This window comes from Anguilla anguilla, chromosome 1, assembly GCF_013347855.1.
Source record: "Anguilla anguilla isolate fAngAng1 chromosome 1, fAngAng1.pri, whole genome shotgun sequence".
Taxonomy (NCBI): Eukaryota; Metazoa; Chordata; class Actinopteri; order Anguilliformes; family Anguillidae; genus Anguilla; species Anguilla anguilla.
Genome location: NC_049201.1, coordinates 2,897,510 through 2,917,020, shown reverse-complemented (window position 1 = coordinate 2,917,020; position 19,511 = coordinate 2,897,510). Strand labels below are relative to the sequence as shown.

The 19,511-nt window shown below is 48.5% G+C and overlaps 1 protein-coding gene across 3 annotated transcripts in view; it reads left to right on the top strand.

Moving 5' to 3' along the window:
- Positions 1-18,281, top strand: part of si:ch211-1i11.3 (mitogen-activated protein kinase kinase kinase 5) — a 28,989-nt gene extending 10,708 nt beyond the window's left edge. The window contains exons 11-28 of one of the 3 annotated variants that reach the window (XM_035408894.1): positions 185-234; positions 1,385-1,480; positions 3,148-3,232; positions 3,770-3,903; positions 4,452-4,579; positions 5,236-5,372; positions 7,305-7,410; positions 7,622-7,779; positions 8,187-8,385; positions 9,189-9,357; positions 10,315-10,480; positions 13,239-13,436; positions 13,890-13,995; positions 15,188-15,437; positions 15,859-15,977; positions 16,955-17,055; positions 17,556-17,632; positions 17,925-18,281. In XM_035408894.1, the coding sequence (XP_035264785.1) occupies positions 185-234; positions 1,385-1,480; positions 3,148-3,232; positions 3,770-3,903; positions 4,452-4,579; positions 5,236-5,372; positions 7,305-7,410; positions 7,622-7,779; positions 8,187-8,385; positions 9,189-9,357; positions 10,315-10,480; positions 13,239-13,436; positions 13,890-13,995; positions 15,188-15,437; positions 15,859-15,977; positions 16,955-17,055; positions 17,556-17,632; positions 17,925-18,030 (2,385 nt within the window). In that variant the 3' untranslated portion in view covers positions 18,031-18,281. The remainder of the gene's footprint in view (positions 1-184; positions 235-1,384; positions 1,481-3,147; positions 3,233-3,769; positions 3,904-4,451; positions 4,580-5,235; positions 5,373-7,304; positions 7,411-7,621; positions 7,780-8,186; positions 8,386-9,188; positions 9,358-10,314; positions 10,481-13,238; positions 13,437-13,889; positions 13,996-15,187; positions 15,438-15,858; positions 15,978-16,954; positions 17,056-17,555; positions 17,633-17,924) is intronic. The other 2 variants (XM_035408913.1, XM_035408904.1) reach the window with 2 other exon arrangements.
- The last annotated feature ends 1,230 nt before the right edge of the window (positions 18,282-19,511 follow it).

Here is a 19,511-nt window from a genome sequence, read left to right as displayed (position 1 = left end):
TGCACGTTGCCCTGTGGAGTAACAGGCTACAGTCACTCTGGCGTGGTGTGGATTAGATCCGAGATCGTGGGACTCATCCGTGCGCTTCAGCATGGCGCCTTAACCGGGTGAGCCACCCAGCAGCCCGAGGGTTAGAGTTAGTTTACTGTGATTAATCTGTTATGAACTTGTGTGGGTTTCACAGAAAGGACTGCACGAGTGGACCTTCCCCGCCGCTGCAATTCGGGGAGTGAGGTAAGCTTGACTGAGCCCTGCCGTCTCCTCAGGATGCGTTTACACAACTCCCAAACACCTCCCCCTCACACCTCCCCCTCTCTTTTCCTCCCTCTCCCCTTCCCTCTTTCCCTTCTTCCCATCTCTCTCCATCCCTCTCCCAATCCCTCTTTCCACTTTCCCTCTCTCTTTCTCTCCCTCTCTCCCCCTCCCGCTTTCCCCGCCTCTCTCTCAATCTGTCTCTCTCTCTCTCTCTCTCTCTTTCTCTCTCTCTCCCCCTCTCTTTCTCTTTCTGAACCTTGTGTGGGAAAATTTTGCACCCCCTCCCTCTCCCAGTGGAATTGACCCTATTTTTGAGTGTTTCTAATGCGTTCTCTGGGAGCATTAGCCAGACTGCAGAGTTTGTTTTCGTTCCATATTTTCTCCATATCCCCCTTAGCTCATAACACAGCCCTGCAAACCCTGCTAGGCTGCTGCAGTGGCAGCTTCTCTCAGCATTGCCACAGTGTTGGGCAACACTTCTGAATAAATACCTACGGATGTCAAACGTTTTACCGCTAACGCTGTGCTGTGGTGTGTGTGTGTGTAGACAGTCTGTGTTCTCTGTTGCGCTGTGAGGTGGTGTGTGTGTGTGTGTGTGTAGACAGTCAGTGTTCTCTGTTGCGCTGTGAGGTGGTGTGTGTGTGTGTGTCTAGACAGGCTCTGTTCACTGTAGCGCTGTGAGGAGGTGTGTGTGTGTAGACAGGCTGTGTTCTCTGTTGCGCTGTGAGGTGGTGTGTGTGTGTGTGTGTGTGTGTGTAGACAGGCTCTGTTCACTGTAGCGCTGTGAGGAGGTGTGTGTGTGTAGACAGGCTGTGTTCTCTGTTGCGCTGTGCTGTGGTGTGTGTGTGTGTGTGTGTGTGTGTGTGTAGACAGGCTCTGTTCACTGTAGCGCTGTGAGGAGGTGTGTGTGTGTAGACAGGCTGTGTTCTCTGTTGCGCTGTGAGGTGGTGTGTGTGTGTGTGTGTGTGTGTGTAGACAGGCTCTGTTCACTGTAACACTGTGAGGAGGTGTGTGTGCTCACTGTTTTCACCCGCTGCTTACACTCGACTCCTTCTCCCAAAACACAGAACGAGCCTCTAAAGCAATAAAACCCACTGCTGTTGTTTTTCCTTAAACCCCCCCCCCACAGCGTGTCAAAGTTCGACGGGAGGTGCTGCTTCCTGTACGTGCTGTACAACTCCGACGACTTCCAGCTCTACTTCCCCAGCGAGCTGCACTGCACCGGGTAAGTTTTCCCGGGAGAGACTCCGGAACACCGCCAGGAATGGGGGGGAGTGGACCCCTCGCTCTTCCCAGCATGCTTTGCTGCGCCGCCCGACATAGCCTTAGCGGGATGTTGTGTTTCCTCCTCCTGTTTCTCTCTGTCCTGCTGGGGTTTTGGTCGTCCCTTTTCTCTGGAATGTACTTACAATATGCCGGGACTCTGTCGACTATTTTTTTGAAAATGTAGTGATAATTATTTTTGACAGCAGTGTGTTTTTTTTAATCTTATTGCAATATCTGAAAGCAGAAATGCTTTCCAACATGCATTCCAACAGTTGTGAAGTGTTGCAATGTACCTGGTCATTTTTCATTTAAGTTCATTTCTAATACTGATGGTGAAGGTGTGTCACAAGCTTGGGTTGGAATCTTTGAAAATCGTTGAAATTACGGGAATGTCTTTACCCCACCCTTATGTTTTGGGTAGAGTCAGCCACGCCTGACCTATGTTTCAGCTGTGAAGGCCTTCCTTGTTGTTGTTGCCCTCTGACATCCTTAACCCTTCGAAGGGTTGGTTTTCTGGAGTGTGTTCTCAAATATTCAAATCAGCGTTCCGTATTCAGTGTTTTCTAAAAACATTCCAGGTCGGTGTTCTAGAACTCCACTGTTTCCGGTTGCCAGCAGTGACTGTTACATCAGCATCAGAATGTTCAGTTTAGAACATTCTAATCACATATTTGTGATCTCCATCTGTGAGGACTCATATTAACTCTCTCTGGCAGCTCTTATGCAAACTTGCAATATATTGTCATACTTAGGATATGAATATAGTTCACAGCATTTCATTTAACAAAAATAATATATAGCCATATCTAAAATCAGCAATAATGTGTAGATTTGCCCATAAATTCTGAAGTGCTAGAGTATATTGATGATAAGTTTTATTTCAGTAATTTGCAGTATATTGCATTTCCGTAAGGGGAGGTCTGCCAGTTATGTCTGTAATGAATAACAGATTTGACCCAACTGGCAGTGTGACCAATGGGAAGGAGTTTAACGGCACGCTCTGTGAGCCAGTACCATAAACAAGTTTTGCTCATTGTGCGCGAAGCCGATTATTTCTTTCATCATGGGCGTGCTTGACGAACCCTCTCTGCGCGACGGCGTGTGTGACTTTCAGGAACTGGAAAAGCTTGTATTTCCTCGCACCGGATGGTAAATAAAGGGCCTGTTGGTCTCGGGCCAACCATGAGCAAGCCCGAAACGCAGAAACTGAAAACTCATGGAAGCCAACGCCACTCTGCAGCTTCCGTGTGTAGATTTAGGCGCATTTCTGATTGGATGAGCGTGTTCTGAGAACGCTGGAAACTCAGTTGTGTGAGGTACTGGTGCACTGTGTTGTGTCCCTTTTTGAAAAGCTCGAGAACCATTTTTTGTCTGATCAAACTGAATGTTTCTCTGTGTGTTTGTATGTGTGTGTGTTTGTGTGTGTGCATGTGTGTGTGTGCATGTGTCTGTGTGTCCTGTTTTGTGTCTGTGTATACATGCCTATGTGTCTGGTTTTCTTGTGTGTTTGTTTATGCTTGTGTGTGTGTGTGTATTTTTGTCTGTGTGCGGGTTTCTGCATTACTGAATGTGTGTATATGTGTGAATGTTAATGTGTGTATGTGTGTCTTTTTCTCTGCCCATTAGATTTTGTGACCTGGTGAACTCCCTGGTCCAACAGAAGGAGGATCTTGTGGATGGCACCGGCCATCTTTGTGATGGGGATATGGAGGTGAGCTCCGATCTGTTGTTCCCACACAGTGGGGTTATGGAGCTGAGCTCAGGTCTGTTGTTCTCACACACACCTGATTTCACAGCCTGGTGCTGCTGCTGTCGTGGGTTAATGCACTGAAACCAGTGCTTATAAGGCCAAAGTCCTCAAGCACTTCCGCTCTTAGTGCCATAGATGTGAATCAGGCTTCAGCTTTTCTCTCTCTCAGCCACCGCAGTCTCTCTCTCTCTCTCTCTCTCTCTCTCTCTCTCTCTCTCTCTCTCTCTCTCTCTCTCTCACACTCTGGTAATTCACAAGCGGGCGCACAGAAGGTTCCTCTTATTAACCTGGCCTGAGAGAGGGAAGCTGCAGTATTTTATGAATGAAGTGCCTGGTCATACGTTTCCTCTCTCAGACACTATTGGCCGGCCGCTCTTGTGTCATCTCCCCCGAAAATATTGCATCATCCGCGTGTATTGCAGTAAAAAAAAGGGCCTGTGGGAAATCCTTAATGATGCGTTTGCCTTGAAACTACGCCCCCCCCCCTCCCCCCCCCAGTACGTGTACGAGACCACTGAGAGCGGGGACAAGGTGGTGCTGGGAAAGGGGACGTACGGAGTGGTGTATGCTGGGAGGGACCTCAGCAACCAAGTGCGCATCGCCATCAAGGAGATCCCCGAGAAAGACTCCACGTACGTACAGACACCGCCTCATTCCCTGCTGTGCGGCTGTGCTGCTGCGTAGTGTGTGCCTGTGCTGTTGCGTAGTGTGTGCCTGTGCTGTTGTGTTGCGGTGTACCTGCGTTGCTGTGCTGTTGCAATACCCGTTCTGTTGTGTATGATACGGTAATATGTTCTGGTGTCATTCATTTTTTTTGTTCCTTCTGCGATATCAATCTGAACATTTCTTCAGTCGCCATGGTGATGGTGTTACCCTCTAACACCAGGAGTCCTGACCCTGGTCTCTACTTCCCTGCATGCTGGCTTTAATGTGTCTCATCATGAACCTGCTTTTTGTGTGGAGTGAATGAATGTGTCTCTGTCCTGCTTAAATGAATGTTCTGCTGATGTTCTCTGTCCTGAGTGAATGAATGTTCTGCTGATGTTCTCTGTCCTGAGTGAATGAATGTTCTGCTGATGTTCTCTGTCCTGAGTGAATGAATGTTCTGCTGATGTTCTCTGTCCTGAGTGAATGCATGTGCCCCTGTAATGAATCTGTTCTCTGTCCTGCTGGTGCCCAGGTACTCCCAGCCCCTCCACGAGGAGATCGCTCTGCACAAGCGGCTGCAGCACCGGAACATCGTCCAGTACCTGGGGTCCGTCAGCCAGGACGGCTTCATCAAGATCTTCATGGAGGAGGTCCCCGGAGGTGAGGAGCCTGCTCCCGTCTCTGCGCATGGGGGGTTGGGGGCGGGCGGGGGGGGGGGGGGGGGGGCCTCCCGTCTCTCGGGGTATTTCCGATGCGCTTGAAATGCTGCCCGTTCCTTTTTTACGCTGCTCTTGCACGCGCCCAGCTCACGCCTTCCTCTGATTTCTGTCTCACTTCCTCTTGGGCCTGTGTGGGTGCCAGGAAGCCGTGCCTGGCAGGAGGGCAAGTTAAAACAAGAGAGACGATTATATGTGATGACATCACTGGATTCCAGGAACCTAGTGGTGTGTGTGTGAGACAGTGTGCTGAAGGGTTTTGTTAACAGGAAGTAAGGCTGGCTGGTGAGTTCATGATAAATATAGAAGAAAAAATCTGAGAAGATTTCACAGTATTTCACAGTTCACTTAAATAGATACAAATGGCAGTTTGTGGTATAGCAAGTCTGGCTCCAGTGTCATGTGATCAGCTCTGTACTGTGTGGGTTTAGAGGGGAAACGGCTTTGAATCTGTCCATGAGTCCTCTGCTCTCACCTGTGCATGTTGTGACCCTGTGCCTCTCACCTGTGCAGGTAGTAACCCTGTGATCTCACCTGTACAGGTAGTAACTCTGTGCTTTTACCTGTGCAGGTAGTAACTCTGTGCTTTTACCTGTACAGGTAGCCTGTCCTCTCTCCTGAGGTCTAAGTGGGGTCCGCTGAAGGACAACGAGGCCACCATCATTTTCTACACCAAGCAAGTCCTGGAGGGGCTGAAGTATCTCCATGACAACCAGATAGTTCACAGAGACATCAAGGTAGAGTAATTCAGAGTCCTGCTGCTACAGACCACAACAACAATAATAATAATAACAATAAGAATACATTTATTAAGTTGTTTCATTTTATAATCTCCACGTTTTGTGCTGTAGTGTGCAGTTAAAACATGAAAGAGCATATAAGGAAAAAATATGCATACGCAAACATAAAACAAAACAAAGCCATTTGGGTAAGATCTGCTGCCCCAGAGGCTGCCTCCCGGCTCCTCTGTGCTGCTGTACGCTGAGTTAGCGCTGCTCCGTGCCAGAATATGGCAGAGATCGTGCTGAATGCCTTTTCCTTCTGGAATGCAAGGCATGCACTTTCAGTTTGCCCAGTACGCAGGCAGTGTACAAGTCTTTTTTTGGTTAGGGCATTTATTTAATTGTGGCGCGGGCTAATGCACAAGCTTCCTCTGTCCAGCTGGGAGATGGGGTGTGTTATCATGGTGTTCATACCATAACATAACATAGCGACAGGGACAGGCCATTCTGCCCAGCAGTGCTCTCCATTTTCCTGACTAAATTGGACCTCGTGTTCCGATTACCTGAAGGCTAGAAGAGTGTCTGTTCACAGTCCCATCTGTCGATCGCGGTTCTATGGACGCTGTAAGGCACAGTGATCCGGCGATTGTGACGGTGACCTCGACAAACACAGTGATTGGTCATCACATTTAGTCTGACGCTATAGGGCATATGGTAGATGAATACGTAATATGGTCAGTTTACCCGAATGAAAAATAAGCGTGCCCGTTGCGAAGGAACCTGTGAGTATTTATGGTTGAAATAACATAAGAAATTATGTGTGGTTTCGTTGTGCCGCAGAACCAAAGTCAACGATACATAGTTTTTTGTTGTTGTTGTTGTTGTGTGTTTTAGTTTGTTTTCCATTCAGGCTGGTAACATGAAAAAAGAAGTCACCGTTTCATCTACAATAACTTTCTGAAGGGTCTTTAGGTACAGGGTAAAGATGACTGTTGGGTAACACATTAGATTAAAAGAAAGTAAATTTTATTAGCATTGCCATAGAGAGCGCTGGCTGTGGTGGGCTGTGTTCCTGAAGCACACTCAGGCTGGTTTTTGAGGTCATTTCTATAAATCCTGATTCACGATACGTTGAATTACGTTAAGTTTCAGAACAGGGTATTCTCTTTGTAATGGGTTCATCTCTTACACCGCTGTTGTGCAGGTTTTCTGTGTTTGGCACTGCTTTTGCATTTTTTTTTACATGATATTCCGCTGAAGCAATGCAGGTTCATCCTTGCCTTGCTCAAGGGGACAGTGGCAGTATATCCTACCTGGGACTCGATATCAGCGATTGCACTCCAAACCGGTTTAGAGCCGATGCGTTTATTGGCCGAATCTTGTTTGCCGACCGATAACACGTGTGGAGCCACCTGCTGTTTGAATCGTGGTATTGCAGTAAGCTAAACAGTCTTTCACAAGCTGAAGTATTTCAGTGTTGACGTTGTTCCTTTGGACACACTTGCGGTCGACACAGTGGAGAAGTGTGACTGAAGGTGTGGCTAATCCTTACAGATAAGCCGGTTAATGTTTGACATGTTTTTTTTTTTTTTTTTTTTTTTTTTGTTTTGTTTTTTTTAAGATGAGCAAGCATTCCAAGTTTCAGGGTGTGAGAATAGTGTGTTTGACCAGAAGGTCCTCTGTGCTCCCATTGGTTGACAATATTTCCTCATGACTCATGAGTCAGGCTCGGTTTTCCCCAGTTTGCCGATCGCACTTTTCATGTCTCCTGGAAAGGTTAGGATTATGGTGATAGTGCTCTTCTGGAGTTCCCCAAGGGTCAGTCTGAGTCACTCTCCACCTGTTCTGTCTGGCCTCCTAACTGAGTTCTGTGGCTATTTTTATCAGTTCCATGTTACACGGTCATGGTTTCCTGTGCAACTGTTGTGTTGACTGTTTCTCTCCCAGGGTGACAACGTGCTGATAAACACTTACAGTGGAGTGCTGAAAATCTCTGACTTTGGCACCTCCAAGAGACTGGCCGGCATCAACCCCTGCACGGAGACCTTCACAGGTGAGTCCACTGCACAGACACCTTCACAGTTGAGTCCCCTGCACAGAGACCTTCACAGGTGAGTCTCCTGTACAGGTGCGTCCACCTGCCAAGCCTCCTGGGTGAATAACGGTGAGACACGCAGCGCTTTACCTGACCAGCTCACCTGACCAGCTCACCTGTCTGGCTCACCTGACCGGCTCACCTGACCGGCTCACCTGTCCCGTTTCAGGAACCCTGCAGTACATGGCCCCCGAGATCATCGACCAGGGTCCCCGTGGTTACGGGAAGCCGGCGGACATTTGGTCGTTGGGGTGCACCATCATCGAGATGGCGACGGGAAAACCCCCCTTTCATGAGCTGGGGAGTCCCCAGGCGGCCATGTTTAAGGTGCGGCCTGCCCTCGGTCTGACCTCTTTTACAGTCCCCCTGATTACTGTGGGCTCAAGTAGTCCAGTTCTGTAATGAAGTGATAAATCCACATGTGTTCATAAACGCTCTTTAAATTTCAGCTCTTTATGAGTTACGTATTCATTAAGAGCATTTAAAAACAGCCTGTTTATTTCTTAAATCAATGTGTGGGGATGTCCATATCCTCATAGGTGCTAGCTCAAAATGCTTTGTTCCGTATTTTAATGTATGAAAGGTGCTATGTAAATAAAGCTATTATTATTATTATTATTATTATTATTATTAGTTGAAAAACTCCAAGTGTTGTAAAGTTCTTTGTATGCGATATTCACAGCACCTTAAGAATATGACGCGTATATAACACAAGTCCTGTGCTTCTGTCTCAGGTGGGCATGTTTAAGATCCACCCCAAGGTTCCGGAGTGCATGTCGGAGGAGGCCAAGGATTTCCTCATGCGCTGCTTCGAACCCGACCCCGACAACCGGGCAACGGCCTCCGAGCTCCTCAAGCACTCCTTCCTCAAGTCCAGCAGCCGCAGGAAGGCGGCCAAGATGGCCGCCGAGGTGCCGAAGGACGTCGCTTTGGGTAAGGCGAGAATCCCCAGATCGATTCGAGAGACAGGCCCAGTGCTTCAAACCTGGTGGACCAAAGCAGTTTATTCACAGCCCGGCTGTGGGAGAAGAGAGCTTGTTACGTAACGTTCAAAGGCAATATAGAGTATTATTATAGAGTCACGTGACACATTTGCAGGAATTCGCTCGGCTCGTATGATGTCATCAGCCTTGTCCTGATTAGACCGGAATCCCTGCCCCGATCGCAGGAAGGTTCTCTCTGTGCTCCCATTGGCTGAGAAGATTTCTGCATGACTCATAAGTCATGCTCGGTTTTCCCCAGTTTGCCGATCGCGCTTACCATGTCCTCCGGAAAAGGTTATGTTTACGGTGATAGTGCTCTTCCGGAGTTCCCCAAGGGTCAGTCCGAGTCTCCCTCCACCTGTTCTCTGTGACCACCTTGTCGAGTTCTGTGGCTTATTTTATCGGTTCCGTGTGCACCGTCACGGTGTTCAACGTCTCCTTTATGATTAACAGTTTTCCCACATTTTACAGCTTTGGTAATTTAGCATATGCTTTCAGTCAAAGCTCATTTTAACACGAGATACTGTAGGTGTCATAGAAGTGTCCGTGTACCTGCGATGCAAAGAGAACTCTCATCATCAGTAGCAATGCCAAGCAGGAGCGTGTACTGAATTGTGCCCTCAGTGTTAGGTTTCGTAGATTGTTTGGTTAGTCTATGCCTGCTTGTTGTTTGTAGTTTAAGCTGAGAGCTGAAGGGACAGTAAGGAGGGGACACCTGTAGGTGTGAGTGTCATCCTGAGTCATCCTGTGCAGGTGACTACCACAGGAGCCTGTCTGTACCCATTGCCATCACGGTGGAAGACACCAGCGAAGAAGATAGCGTTGGAATTGACCTCTTCTGCTCCCTGGACCTGAGGAGGACCAATCCTGGCGTGCGACTGTGTGACATCGCAGAGAGCCTGCCCACCAACAGCTTACTGTCGTGAGTGACCCCCCCCCCCCCCCCACACACACACACAGTATTACAGTTTTGGCTACATGGCCATTTGAATCAACTTTATTGGTTAGTTGAGTCAGGAGTCTTAGTGCCTGATACAACACATAAAGCCGGATGTGATCTTTGAGTCTGTGTGTAGAAAAACACTTGAATGCCCAAAATACGAACATTCCAGGATTTCGCAAGACGCCCACACTCTCTGTGAATCAGTCAGTTTTTTGGCATCGGTGAGAGAGACAGAGGCGCCTAATTTAGGTGTGGGTGCTTTCCTGCCTTGGCCCCTCCCCCTGCTGGATCTCTGGAGTTAAGTACCTGTGGCCAGAGTTCTCGCTGAGGTGTGGAAGCGTGTGGGCGTGTGGCTTTGACTGCCCAAATCTCCCTCTCTCCGCGCGCTGGCTCGTTGCACAACCGGCTTCCGGCTGCACGTGAGCACAGCGGGAAGAGGAAATTCCGGTCCAGGATTGCGTTCACGTGTAGGCTTCTGCACGAGTGGGTGTTTCCGGAAAGCTCTCCCCCCCCCCCCCCCCCACCCCCACCCCTCCTGTTACGGGTCAGAACACGCCCTGTGCTCCGCCTGCTTATCCTGTGTGCCGAACAGTCCCCAGCCCTGCACCTGCAGAGCCGCAAGGCATGCTGGTCCCTTGTGATTCAGCACTTTATTTACTTGCTTTTTAAGTCCTGGGACCTGTATCATGAATCAAGACGAGTGAGTTAGCTGGACGACTGCACCGAGTGAAACCCGGAGCCCTCCCAAATCTGGAACATGGACTGCAGTACAGTGCAGTCGTCCAGCTAACTCAGTAATCCTGCTTTGCGATACCGGCCGCAGGTCCTGGAAAGCAGTATTGCACTACTGCTGATTATGCTGTTACAGGTCGACTGTAGATCTTTCTTATTTTAAGATGAAAAGCAAAGGCGCTTTCCCCCCCCCCCCCCCCACAGGGTGCCAGATGACCCCTCCCTCGATATGGGCAGCCCCTCCTCCACAGATGAGAACCTGGGCCTCTTCCTCCTGAGGAAGGACAGCGAGAGACGGGCCACCCTGCACAGAGTCCTGACCGAATACATCAACACTGTGGTGTCCAACCTCAGGGAGAGCTTGCCGCAGGTAACACACCTGACCCCTGAGCCACACCCCAAAACTGCAGCCCTCGCTAATGACCCTGCCGCAGGTAACACACCCGACCCCTGAGCCACACCCCAAACCGCCACTCCCACTAATGACCCTGCCGCAGGTAACATACCTGACCCCTGAGCCACACCCCAAAACTGAAGCCTTCGCTAATGACCCTGCTACAGGTAAAACACACCAGACCTCTGAGCCACACCCCAAACTGCCACCACCACTAAAGACCCTGCCCCAGGTAACACACCTGACCCCTGAGACACACCCCAAACTGCTACCCTCGCTAAAGACCCCGCCCCAGGTAAAACACACCTGACCCCTGAGACACACCCCAAACTGCTACCCTCGCTAAAGACCCTGCCCCAGGTAAAACACACCTGACTTCTGAGCCAGTGCCCCCCCCACCACGCTGCCACTATCACCAAAAACCCTGCCCCAGGTAACACACCTGAACCGCCTGAGCCCTCTCAGTCCTGCCCTGCCTGTCAGCCGCTGGTGACCAAACATTTACATTTCAGCCAGGTTCTCTTATCCAGGGCCACGCGCGCAGCTTCGTCTTTACATGCAGGGAATTTACTCAGCTGGATATTTTCAGAAGCGAATTCAGATTAAGCAGCTGGGATTCAAGCCTGCAACCTCTGCATTATAAGCCCTGTTTCCCCAGCCACTTCCCTGCCAACCAAACAACGTGCCAATGTTCTATACAGCCCCATGGCTTTGGCTCAGGACGGTCTGATTGTAGTTATCCACCTGTAAAATGTAAGGATGCTCTTGTGTTTCAACTATAAGTAATACGCTGATAGTGTCCTCAGATGCTCTTGCTTTGGGTTAACTGGCTAAAGATGCTGTTTGAGGAGGTGGGTATACGGTCTGTGTTTCCTGTTGCCAAAACAATATTTACGCTGGTAACCGAGAAACCGCATGAAGGTCAAAGTGTGGCTCCTTCTTCCTTCTGCTGCCAAAACCACAGGTGACGTGTTTGTGTGTGTGTGTGTGTGTGTGTACGTGTGCGTGCGATTGTGTACCCACCAAAACTGAGTCAAATAAATTCGCTATTTGATAAATTCTTTAGATATCAACAAAATTTGAAAACAGTCCGGAAGATCTCAGATCTTTTCGCATAACCAAAATAAATCAATAACGACGGATGAATTCAGAATATGGGTGAAAATACGTCCAAAATGAAAACTGTACTCTGCCAGGATTTTACTGGTGGCCAGAGGTCTAAAGTATTTCAGAGTATAGCTCTGTTCTGGTACACTCTATTTCAGAGTATAGCTCTGTTCTGGTATTCTCTGTTTCAGAGTATAGCTCTGTTCTGGTACGCTCTATTTCAGAGTATAGCTCTGTTCTGGTACACTCTATTTCAGAGTATAGCTCTGTTCTGGTATGCTCTATTTCAGAGTATAGCTCTGTTCTGGTAGCTCTGGTGTGAGTGAGTACACTTGTGCCAGGGTTCTCTGGTTGTCCGTTTCCTGTGGATGTGTCTGAGCATTTCTCCCTGTCTCTTTGGGAATAAGGTATTTCAAATAAATTTTAAGGAAGTACAGCCCTGTAATTTAAAAAAAAAACTTTACATTTCTGACGTGTGAGTGTTATGCCGCCTTCAAAGTTTCTCTTGACGCAGTTCCTTGATTCTTCGAAGTGAACATAAATTCTCTAATCTGGCCCAGATCTGGTGCCCAAGGGCAAGCATGCTTACTCACTGTGGGATTTTTTTCAGCGTTCTATTTCTTTTGTGCGTATGTGTGTCTGAGCGTGTGTGTGCATTTGAAGCGGTCCGTTTCCTGTTTGCGTGACTGAGTGTGTGTGTGTGTGTGTGTTTCTTTCTCTCAATGTCTCTTTCCCGTGTGGCAATGTGAATGGGGTGGCAGTGTGGTATATTGGGTAGGCTAGCTTGCAGGTTTGATTCCCATGTAGGACACTGCCATTGTGCCGTCTGTGTAGTGTAGAGGTATAAGCACTCGCCTACCACCGCAGAGAACCGGGTGCAATCCCTGGCAGCGGTACTTCCGGCTTGGTCAGACGTTCCTACAAACACAATTGGCAGTGTTCGCGGGTGGGAAGCCGGTGAGGGTATGAGTCCTGATCATTGCATTAGCGACTCCTACTGGTTGGTCGGCAGGGAGGGGATCTGGGGGAGATAGCGTGAACCTCTGCACGCGTTACGCTCTCCCAGTGAAACTCCTCGCTGTCAGGTGAAAAGAAGCGACTCCGCATGTATCGGAGGAGGCATGTGGTAGTCTACACCCTCCCCAGACCAACAGAAGGATAGCGCATCGACCAGGACCATGATACACTCAGGGAATTGGTATAACGACTAAATTGGGGAGAAAATGGGAGAAAAATGGCAACAAAAAAAAAACCAAATTCTGTGTAAGTCGCTGTGAATAAAAGCATCTATCTGCCAAACGCAGATGATGTAATGAATGTTTCATACCCTTGCAGGTCCTTGCTGGGAGGCCCAGGGATATGGGGTGTAGCAATTTCTAATGGGGTGTAGCCCTGTGCCTGTGCCTTTGTGTTTCGGCGTTTCTCTACGCTCCTACCCGAGCGTTGGAGCGTTTCTCCCCGTGTGTGTGTGTTGTGCGAGTGTTGGAGCGTTTCTCCCCGTGTGTGTGTGTTGTGCGAGCGTTGGAGCGTTTCTCCCCGTGTGTGTGTGTTGTGCGAGCGTTGGAGCGTTTCTCCCCGTGTGTGTGTGTTGTGCGAGTGTTTGATCATTTCTCCCCGTGTGTGTGTGCAGCAGCAAGAGGAGGAGGAGGGGCCCCGCCTCACGCCCGCGCACATCGCGGAGCTGATTGGCTGCCTGGGCGAGAACATCCGCTCCCCGGACAGGAAGAACCTGACCAACAGCCTCCTGAAGCTGCGGTCCGCCCTGCAGTCCGCCGCAGTTCCCCTCGGCAGCCTGCAGGCGGTGCTCTTCAGCTTCCAAGACGCGGTGAGTCACCATGCGCATGGCGAGCTGTGGCGGTTTATGGCGGTTTATGGCAGTTCCCCTTCTGCGGCACAGTTTGGTTTCGGGTGATTGGTCCTTTCCAGGGGCCTGTGTTCTATGAAGCGGGATTTACTGAGTTAGCTGGATGGCTGCACTGAGTAAAACCTGGAACAGATCTTTAACTTCAGTCCATGTTCCAGATTTGGGAGGGTTCCGGGTTTTCACTCAGTGCAGTTATCCAGCTGACTCAGTAATCCTGCTTTGAGATACAGGCCTCTAGTCTTGTTCTCTGAGACCTGGGCTATGCAGAGTTTATCAAAGCTATAAGCTCTCTCTCTCTCTCTCTCTCTCTCTCTCTCTCTCACAGGTAAAGAAGGTTCTGAGTGTGGAGTGTTTGTTATTAAAGCTCTGTGTTCTCTCTCTGTCTCTCTCTCTCTCTCTCTCTCTCTCTCACAGGTAAAGAAGGTTCTGAGGCAGCAGCAAGTGAAGCCGCACTGGATGTTTGCGCTGGATAACCTTCTGAGGCAGGCCGTGCAGGACGCCATCACTGTGCTGCTTCCAGGTGTGTCTGCGTGAGCTGCCACGCCCTGCTATGCCCCGCCCTCTCTGCCCTGCCCCACCCCATCCCGCCACTCCTCTCCTGCTACACCCCTCTGTCCACATCGCTGCACTCAAACGTCCACAAATGTTTAAAAGTATAAGAAACAACCACACACACACACACACAGACAGACACACACACACACACACGCATATACGCACATACACACACGCATATACACACATACAGACACACACACGCATATACACATAAACACACACATATACACACATACACACACACACACGCATATACACACACACACACACACACATGCATATACACACACGCACACATGCATATACACACACACACACACACACACATATATACACACGTATACACACATACACAGAGATGCACACACACACACACACACACACACACACACACTGCAGCCTGATTAAACTGTTTGAATCCAGAGGCGGATTCCAGCCGTTCAGTTTGTCCCTCTGCTGATCCCGTAGTAAACCCCATTTTGCTTGTTTATGGCATCTGTGCTTCTCAGAGGTGAAATGAAACGAACCAAACTGCGGAACAGAGAGCTAGGCTTCCTTTGAACAAAGACATTTAAATCCAAATGAAACTGTACTCGTTTTACAGACCAGCCACAGTGCTAGGAACAAAAGAGCATTCACAGACACTAAACACACAGACCAGCCTCTCTGCTCCCACCCTTATCTCTAAAAGAGATTATGGGTGCCCTGCGATAGATTGGCGACCTGCCCAGGAGGTATTCCTGCCTTTTGCCCAGTGCATGCTGGGTTAGGCTCCGGAATCCCCCCTGTGATCCTGACCAGGATAAGCGGGTTAGATAATGGATGGATGGGTAGGTGGATGGATGGATGGATGGATAGACAGACGGATGGCTAGATGGATGGATGGATGGATGTACGGATGGCTGGATGGATGGATGGATGGACGGATGGCTGGATGGATGGATGGATGGACGGATGGCTGGATGGATGGATGGATGGACGGATGGCTGGATGGATGGATGGCTGGACGGATGGATGGCTGGACGGACGGATGGATGGATGGATGGATGTACGGATGGCTGGATGGATGGATGGATGGATGGATGGATGTTTGGGGTGATTGCGCCCCTGATCGCTGTGCTGGAACCCCCGGCTGACTCTGTCGTGCTGTTCAGATCTGCGGGTCCAGCTGCAGTCTTCCTTCGATACCGACGACCTGGAGACCATACCGGAGAGGGCGTCCGGAGCAGAGGATTCTGGGAGGATGCCGTCCCTCGACGAGCAGGACCCCCAGCAGCCCGAGGAGGAAGAGGACGTGATGACGCCGGTCGTGAGCACGGTCAGCTCGGGCATCCTGAGCGACTTCCAGCTCAGCGTCTGCCCTGCTGTCGAGCAGCTGTTCTCCATGCGTCAAGAAACCAACAGGTACTCCTCTCTCTTTCAATGTCTCACTCTCTTTCTCTCTCCCTCTCTCTCTGTCTTTGTCTTTCTCTCAGTTGTAGTTTGGGTCTATTTTATAATCTGATTATTTTCCGTCAGTGTACACAGTGCACTATTGCCAAGGTAGACCAACATGGCAGTGATAACTTCAGTTGGCCAGCAGAGGGTGCTGTAGCAACATAAATGAAGGCAACTGCCTTGCCCACTTTTAACCCGCTGAGGTGTGAGATCAGAAATTTGTGGTTAGAATGCTCTTAACTGAACAGTCTAATGCTGATGTCACAATCACTACTGGTAACTGAAAACAATGGGGTTCTAGAACACCGACCTAGAATCTTGAAATAAACATTCCAAAAAAACCTGTTCTTCAAAGGGTTATGCTCTTGAATGTGTTCTGTTGCTCCAGGTTACTGACCCAACTGAGTGAGAGGGAGGAGGAGTACCAAAAGCTGCTGAGGGAGTCCATGTTGAAGAGACAGGACGAAATCTCTACCCTCAGGGTCACAAGTGTGTCGAAACCCATCGGTAAGGCGGGAAGAGTCTCCTCCTTGCACCAATCACTGTCTCTTAAATCACAACTAATTTTGGGAGGTTCTATTGTTTGGATTCTGGTCAAGGAGTCCTTACAGCTCAATAAACTATTTACAAAACGCCTGGGAGAAATATTATGCTGAATGAAAACCTGTGTAATTCCTTACGTAAATACCTGTAGACGTGTAAATACAAGTGCAGATACCACATCCACATATAATTACAGGTCAGTCCACGTCTCCACGTATTTAAGGCCCCATTTTGTTTTGCCTGCGGGAATCCTGTTCACGTGACATTTCTGGATTCTGCCTCCTCTTTTTCCACACAAAAGGATCTGCGACACAGCTGGGAGGGAGGGAGGGACGGAGGGAGGGAGGGAGAGGGAGGCAGAGGGAGGGGGGTTACACAGGAACCGGTGAACGTGTCAGAGGAAGAAGCAGAGAACAGAAGCGCTGTCTCCCCGCCGTCTCTCTCCCCGCTGGATGCCACGGTCTGAGCTGCTGGTTCTGACACGCCCAGAGAGAGAGGACAGGCTCTGGAATATAAGCCTGGCTGGCCTGTTTTTTTTTGTTTTGTTCTTTTTGTCTCTGGCTGACAGAGACAAAAAGATTAATTTTAATTAAATCAGTAATTCAGTTATGAAGATATTGCAACACATATATACCATATATGGGAAAACATACAAGAAATACATTGTGAAAAATTATATTTACCAAAAGGTTCATATATTTACAGTATATTACAGAATACATGTCCATAAGGGATCATTACCTCAGGAAAGGTGAGGCAAGTATAAACTGACCAATTAAGTGCTGAGTAACACCAAACAGCAGCAGACCTTGTGGACTAGGGCTGGGGACCCCAGCAGACCCTGTGGCTCTGTAGGACCGTGCCCGTAAGGTGGCGCGTGGTCCTAAGGAGAAAGAGGCGGCCATTTTAGTACATCTCACCACATTCCTCCTCTCCTTCAGACATTCCCGGAGCTTCCCCTCGGAGGGAAAAGGATCCGGAAAGCTCGGCGATCGCGCGCTGGTTAGAGAACATTCCGGTGGATGAAGACACCATAGCGAGAGTAAGGAGATCCCTGACGTGTCATTGTCATTGTTAGGGGGGGAGGTGTGACCATCACACCGTATTTAACATCATTGATGTCATAAAAAGCTAAAGTTGTGTATTCCGGAATGCAAGCTTTTCAGGAAATGAGTACAAGGTTTCATTATGACTTTAGATAGACAAGTGTAGGCGCACTGTGTTTTCTGTCAACTCTTATCAGCCAAAGAAAAATATTTTTATCGTTAAGTGTTAAAACAGCTGCATTTACATTCATTGCATGTAGCTGGTGCAGAATTTAATTTGGCAGATATCAATGAAACATTTACATTATACTGTACAAATGTACCATTTATAATTATCTCACAACCCACCAAATAACAAGGATGAAATTCCAACATCCAGTAGGGGCAGGCTAGTTGTGAGAGGGCAGTGCTGCACAGTAGCTGAGTCTGTAAGATGTCCGTTTGGCTGTTCAGACTGATGGAGATCCTGGGTCGCTCTCTCCCTTTGTGTGTGCAGCTGCTGTCTCACAGGTTCACCCTGCCCAGCCTGCTCTACCTGGCCTGCAGAGATGACCTCAAGTACTGTGGGCTCAGGTGAGTAAGGCCGCTCTCTCTCCCTCCACTCTCTCGCCCTCCGCTCTCTCACCCTTCGCACACAACCTTACACCTCCCCAAAGAAGAGCTTGTGCTGATTGGCTGTTCCCTGTCCTCTGAGACCAACAACAGTTGTTCTTATTGGCTGTTATTATTCCTCACAGAACTGCCGTGCTTGAGCTGATTGGCTGTTCTCTGCCACGCTTGTGCTGTTTGGCTCTTCTCTGCCACGCCTGTGCTGATTGGCTGTTCTCCGCCACGCTTGTGCTGATTGGCTGTTCTCTGTCCTCAGAGGCGGGATGCTGTGCCGTGTCTGGGCCGCCATCACGTCTGCGCGGGAGGCCTCCAACGGCTCCCAGGGTCCTCCCGGTGACAGTCGCCAAGACCGTGACCCGTGAACTCTGACACATGACCTCTGACACGTTGCCCACGAGGTCAATGCACCTATACGACAAGGATGAAGCGTTCAAGTGTCCTTAACTAATGACTGCTCACCAACACGCGGAATGCCAGACTTGGGTGTTGATAGATGTTGCCAGCTTCATGAGGAAAGTGTTAAGCCTCGGTGACCTGCGCTATTTGTACTGTGTCTGCGTGTGTGTGCGTGCGTGTGCGTGTGTGTGCGTGCGTGTGTGTGTGCATGCGTGCGCGCGCGCGTGCGTGCCTGCATGCGTGCGTGTGCGTGTGTGTGTGTGCGCGTGTGTGTGTGTGTGTATGTGCGCGTGTGTGTGTGTGTATGTGTCTTTAGTGTGTGATCCAAAAATGGGTACCAAAAACAAATATATTTTTGATATAAATAAGCTAACTTGTGACTGTTTTTCCGCTAGAGATCGCTGGAGCGATGGAACTTTTTCTCAGGGGGTGGTTTTGATAAGACTGCGATTCACTAATTCCTTTTCACAGAAGCTACTCACTCTTAATATGTATTTATATATTCAAGCTTCTTTCCACTTCAGCTGTTTTCGTCATACTAGGGAGTAATAGAAAAGGTGGAGATGTTTCTATGACATAAACGGGGAAAATACAGGGATTAATATTGAGTATTTATGCAAATATCATGTCAGTATAGTGCAATATTGTGTACATTTTACTCTTGTTCTTGGAGTACAGCAGGGTTTTATTAATGTAGCTGAGGGAGCTGGAGAAGAGGATTGTGGTCAATGCACTGCGAATAAGTCTGTCTTAATTATTTTTGTGTGTTATATTTAGAGTTTGACTTTTTTGCTTATTAAGACAATAAGATTGCCAATGAGGTGAAACAGTTTGGTTCATTTCAAGATTTAAAGATTAAATGACCAAAGGGGTAAAAGAATTTGTCTTTACAAGCAAAAAGTCATTTAAAACAAGCTAATATTTTCTGCTTTAGAGATAGAAAATTAAGATTTGATGTCTCATTACAAGACTAAAAACGCTTGTTCAGAGAAGACTTTTTTTTTGCAGTGTGTGTACCATCAGTTTCACTGCTGATGAGGTCCAGAAACGCCTGCATACGTCTGTCATTTCAGATGTGCAGAGATGCAGGCATTGCCATATCAAAATGGAGTATTCTGCTATGTAGAAAAATGAAATATAGTATCTGGATAATGAAAGATGGTGCAACGTTTGGACAACATGGGCAAATAATTCGAATATTTGCCCATGTGCTTACAAATGTTGCGATATCTTTTTCAGATTTGGACTGTAATATGTTTTTTTTTTAAAAACCATATTGCACTATATTTAAGATTATATTTTCAGAAAAGTCCAAATATATACAGTATATATTTCGGTGTATTCCAGTTTAAGGGTGTAATGGAACATTTTAGGCCTTCCTTGCCTGAGTTATTTTGACTGTGTAATTTATTCTGTTCTTGGCAGTGGGATAGGCTGTTGACAGGGT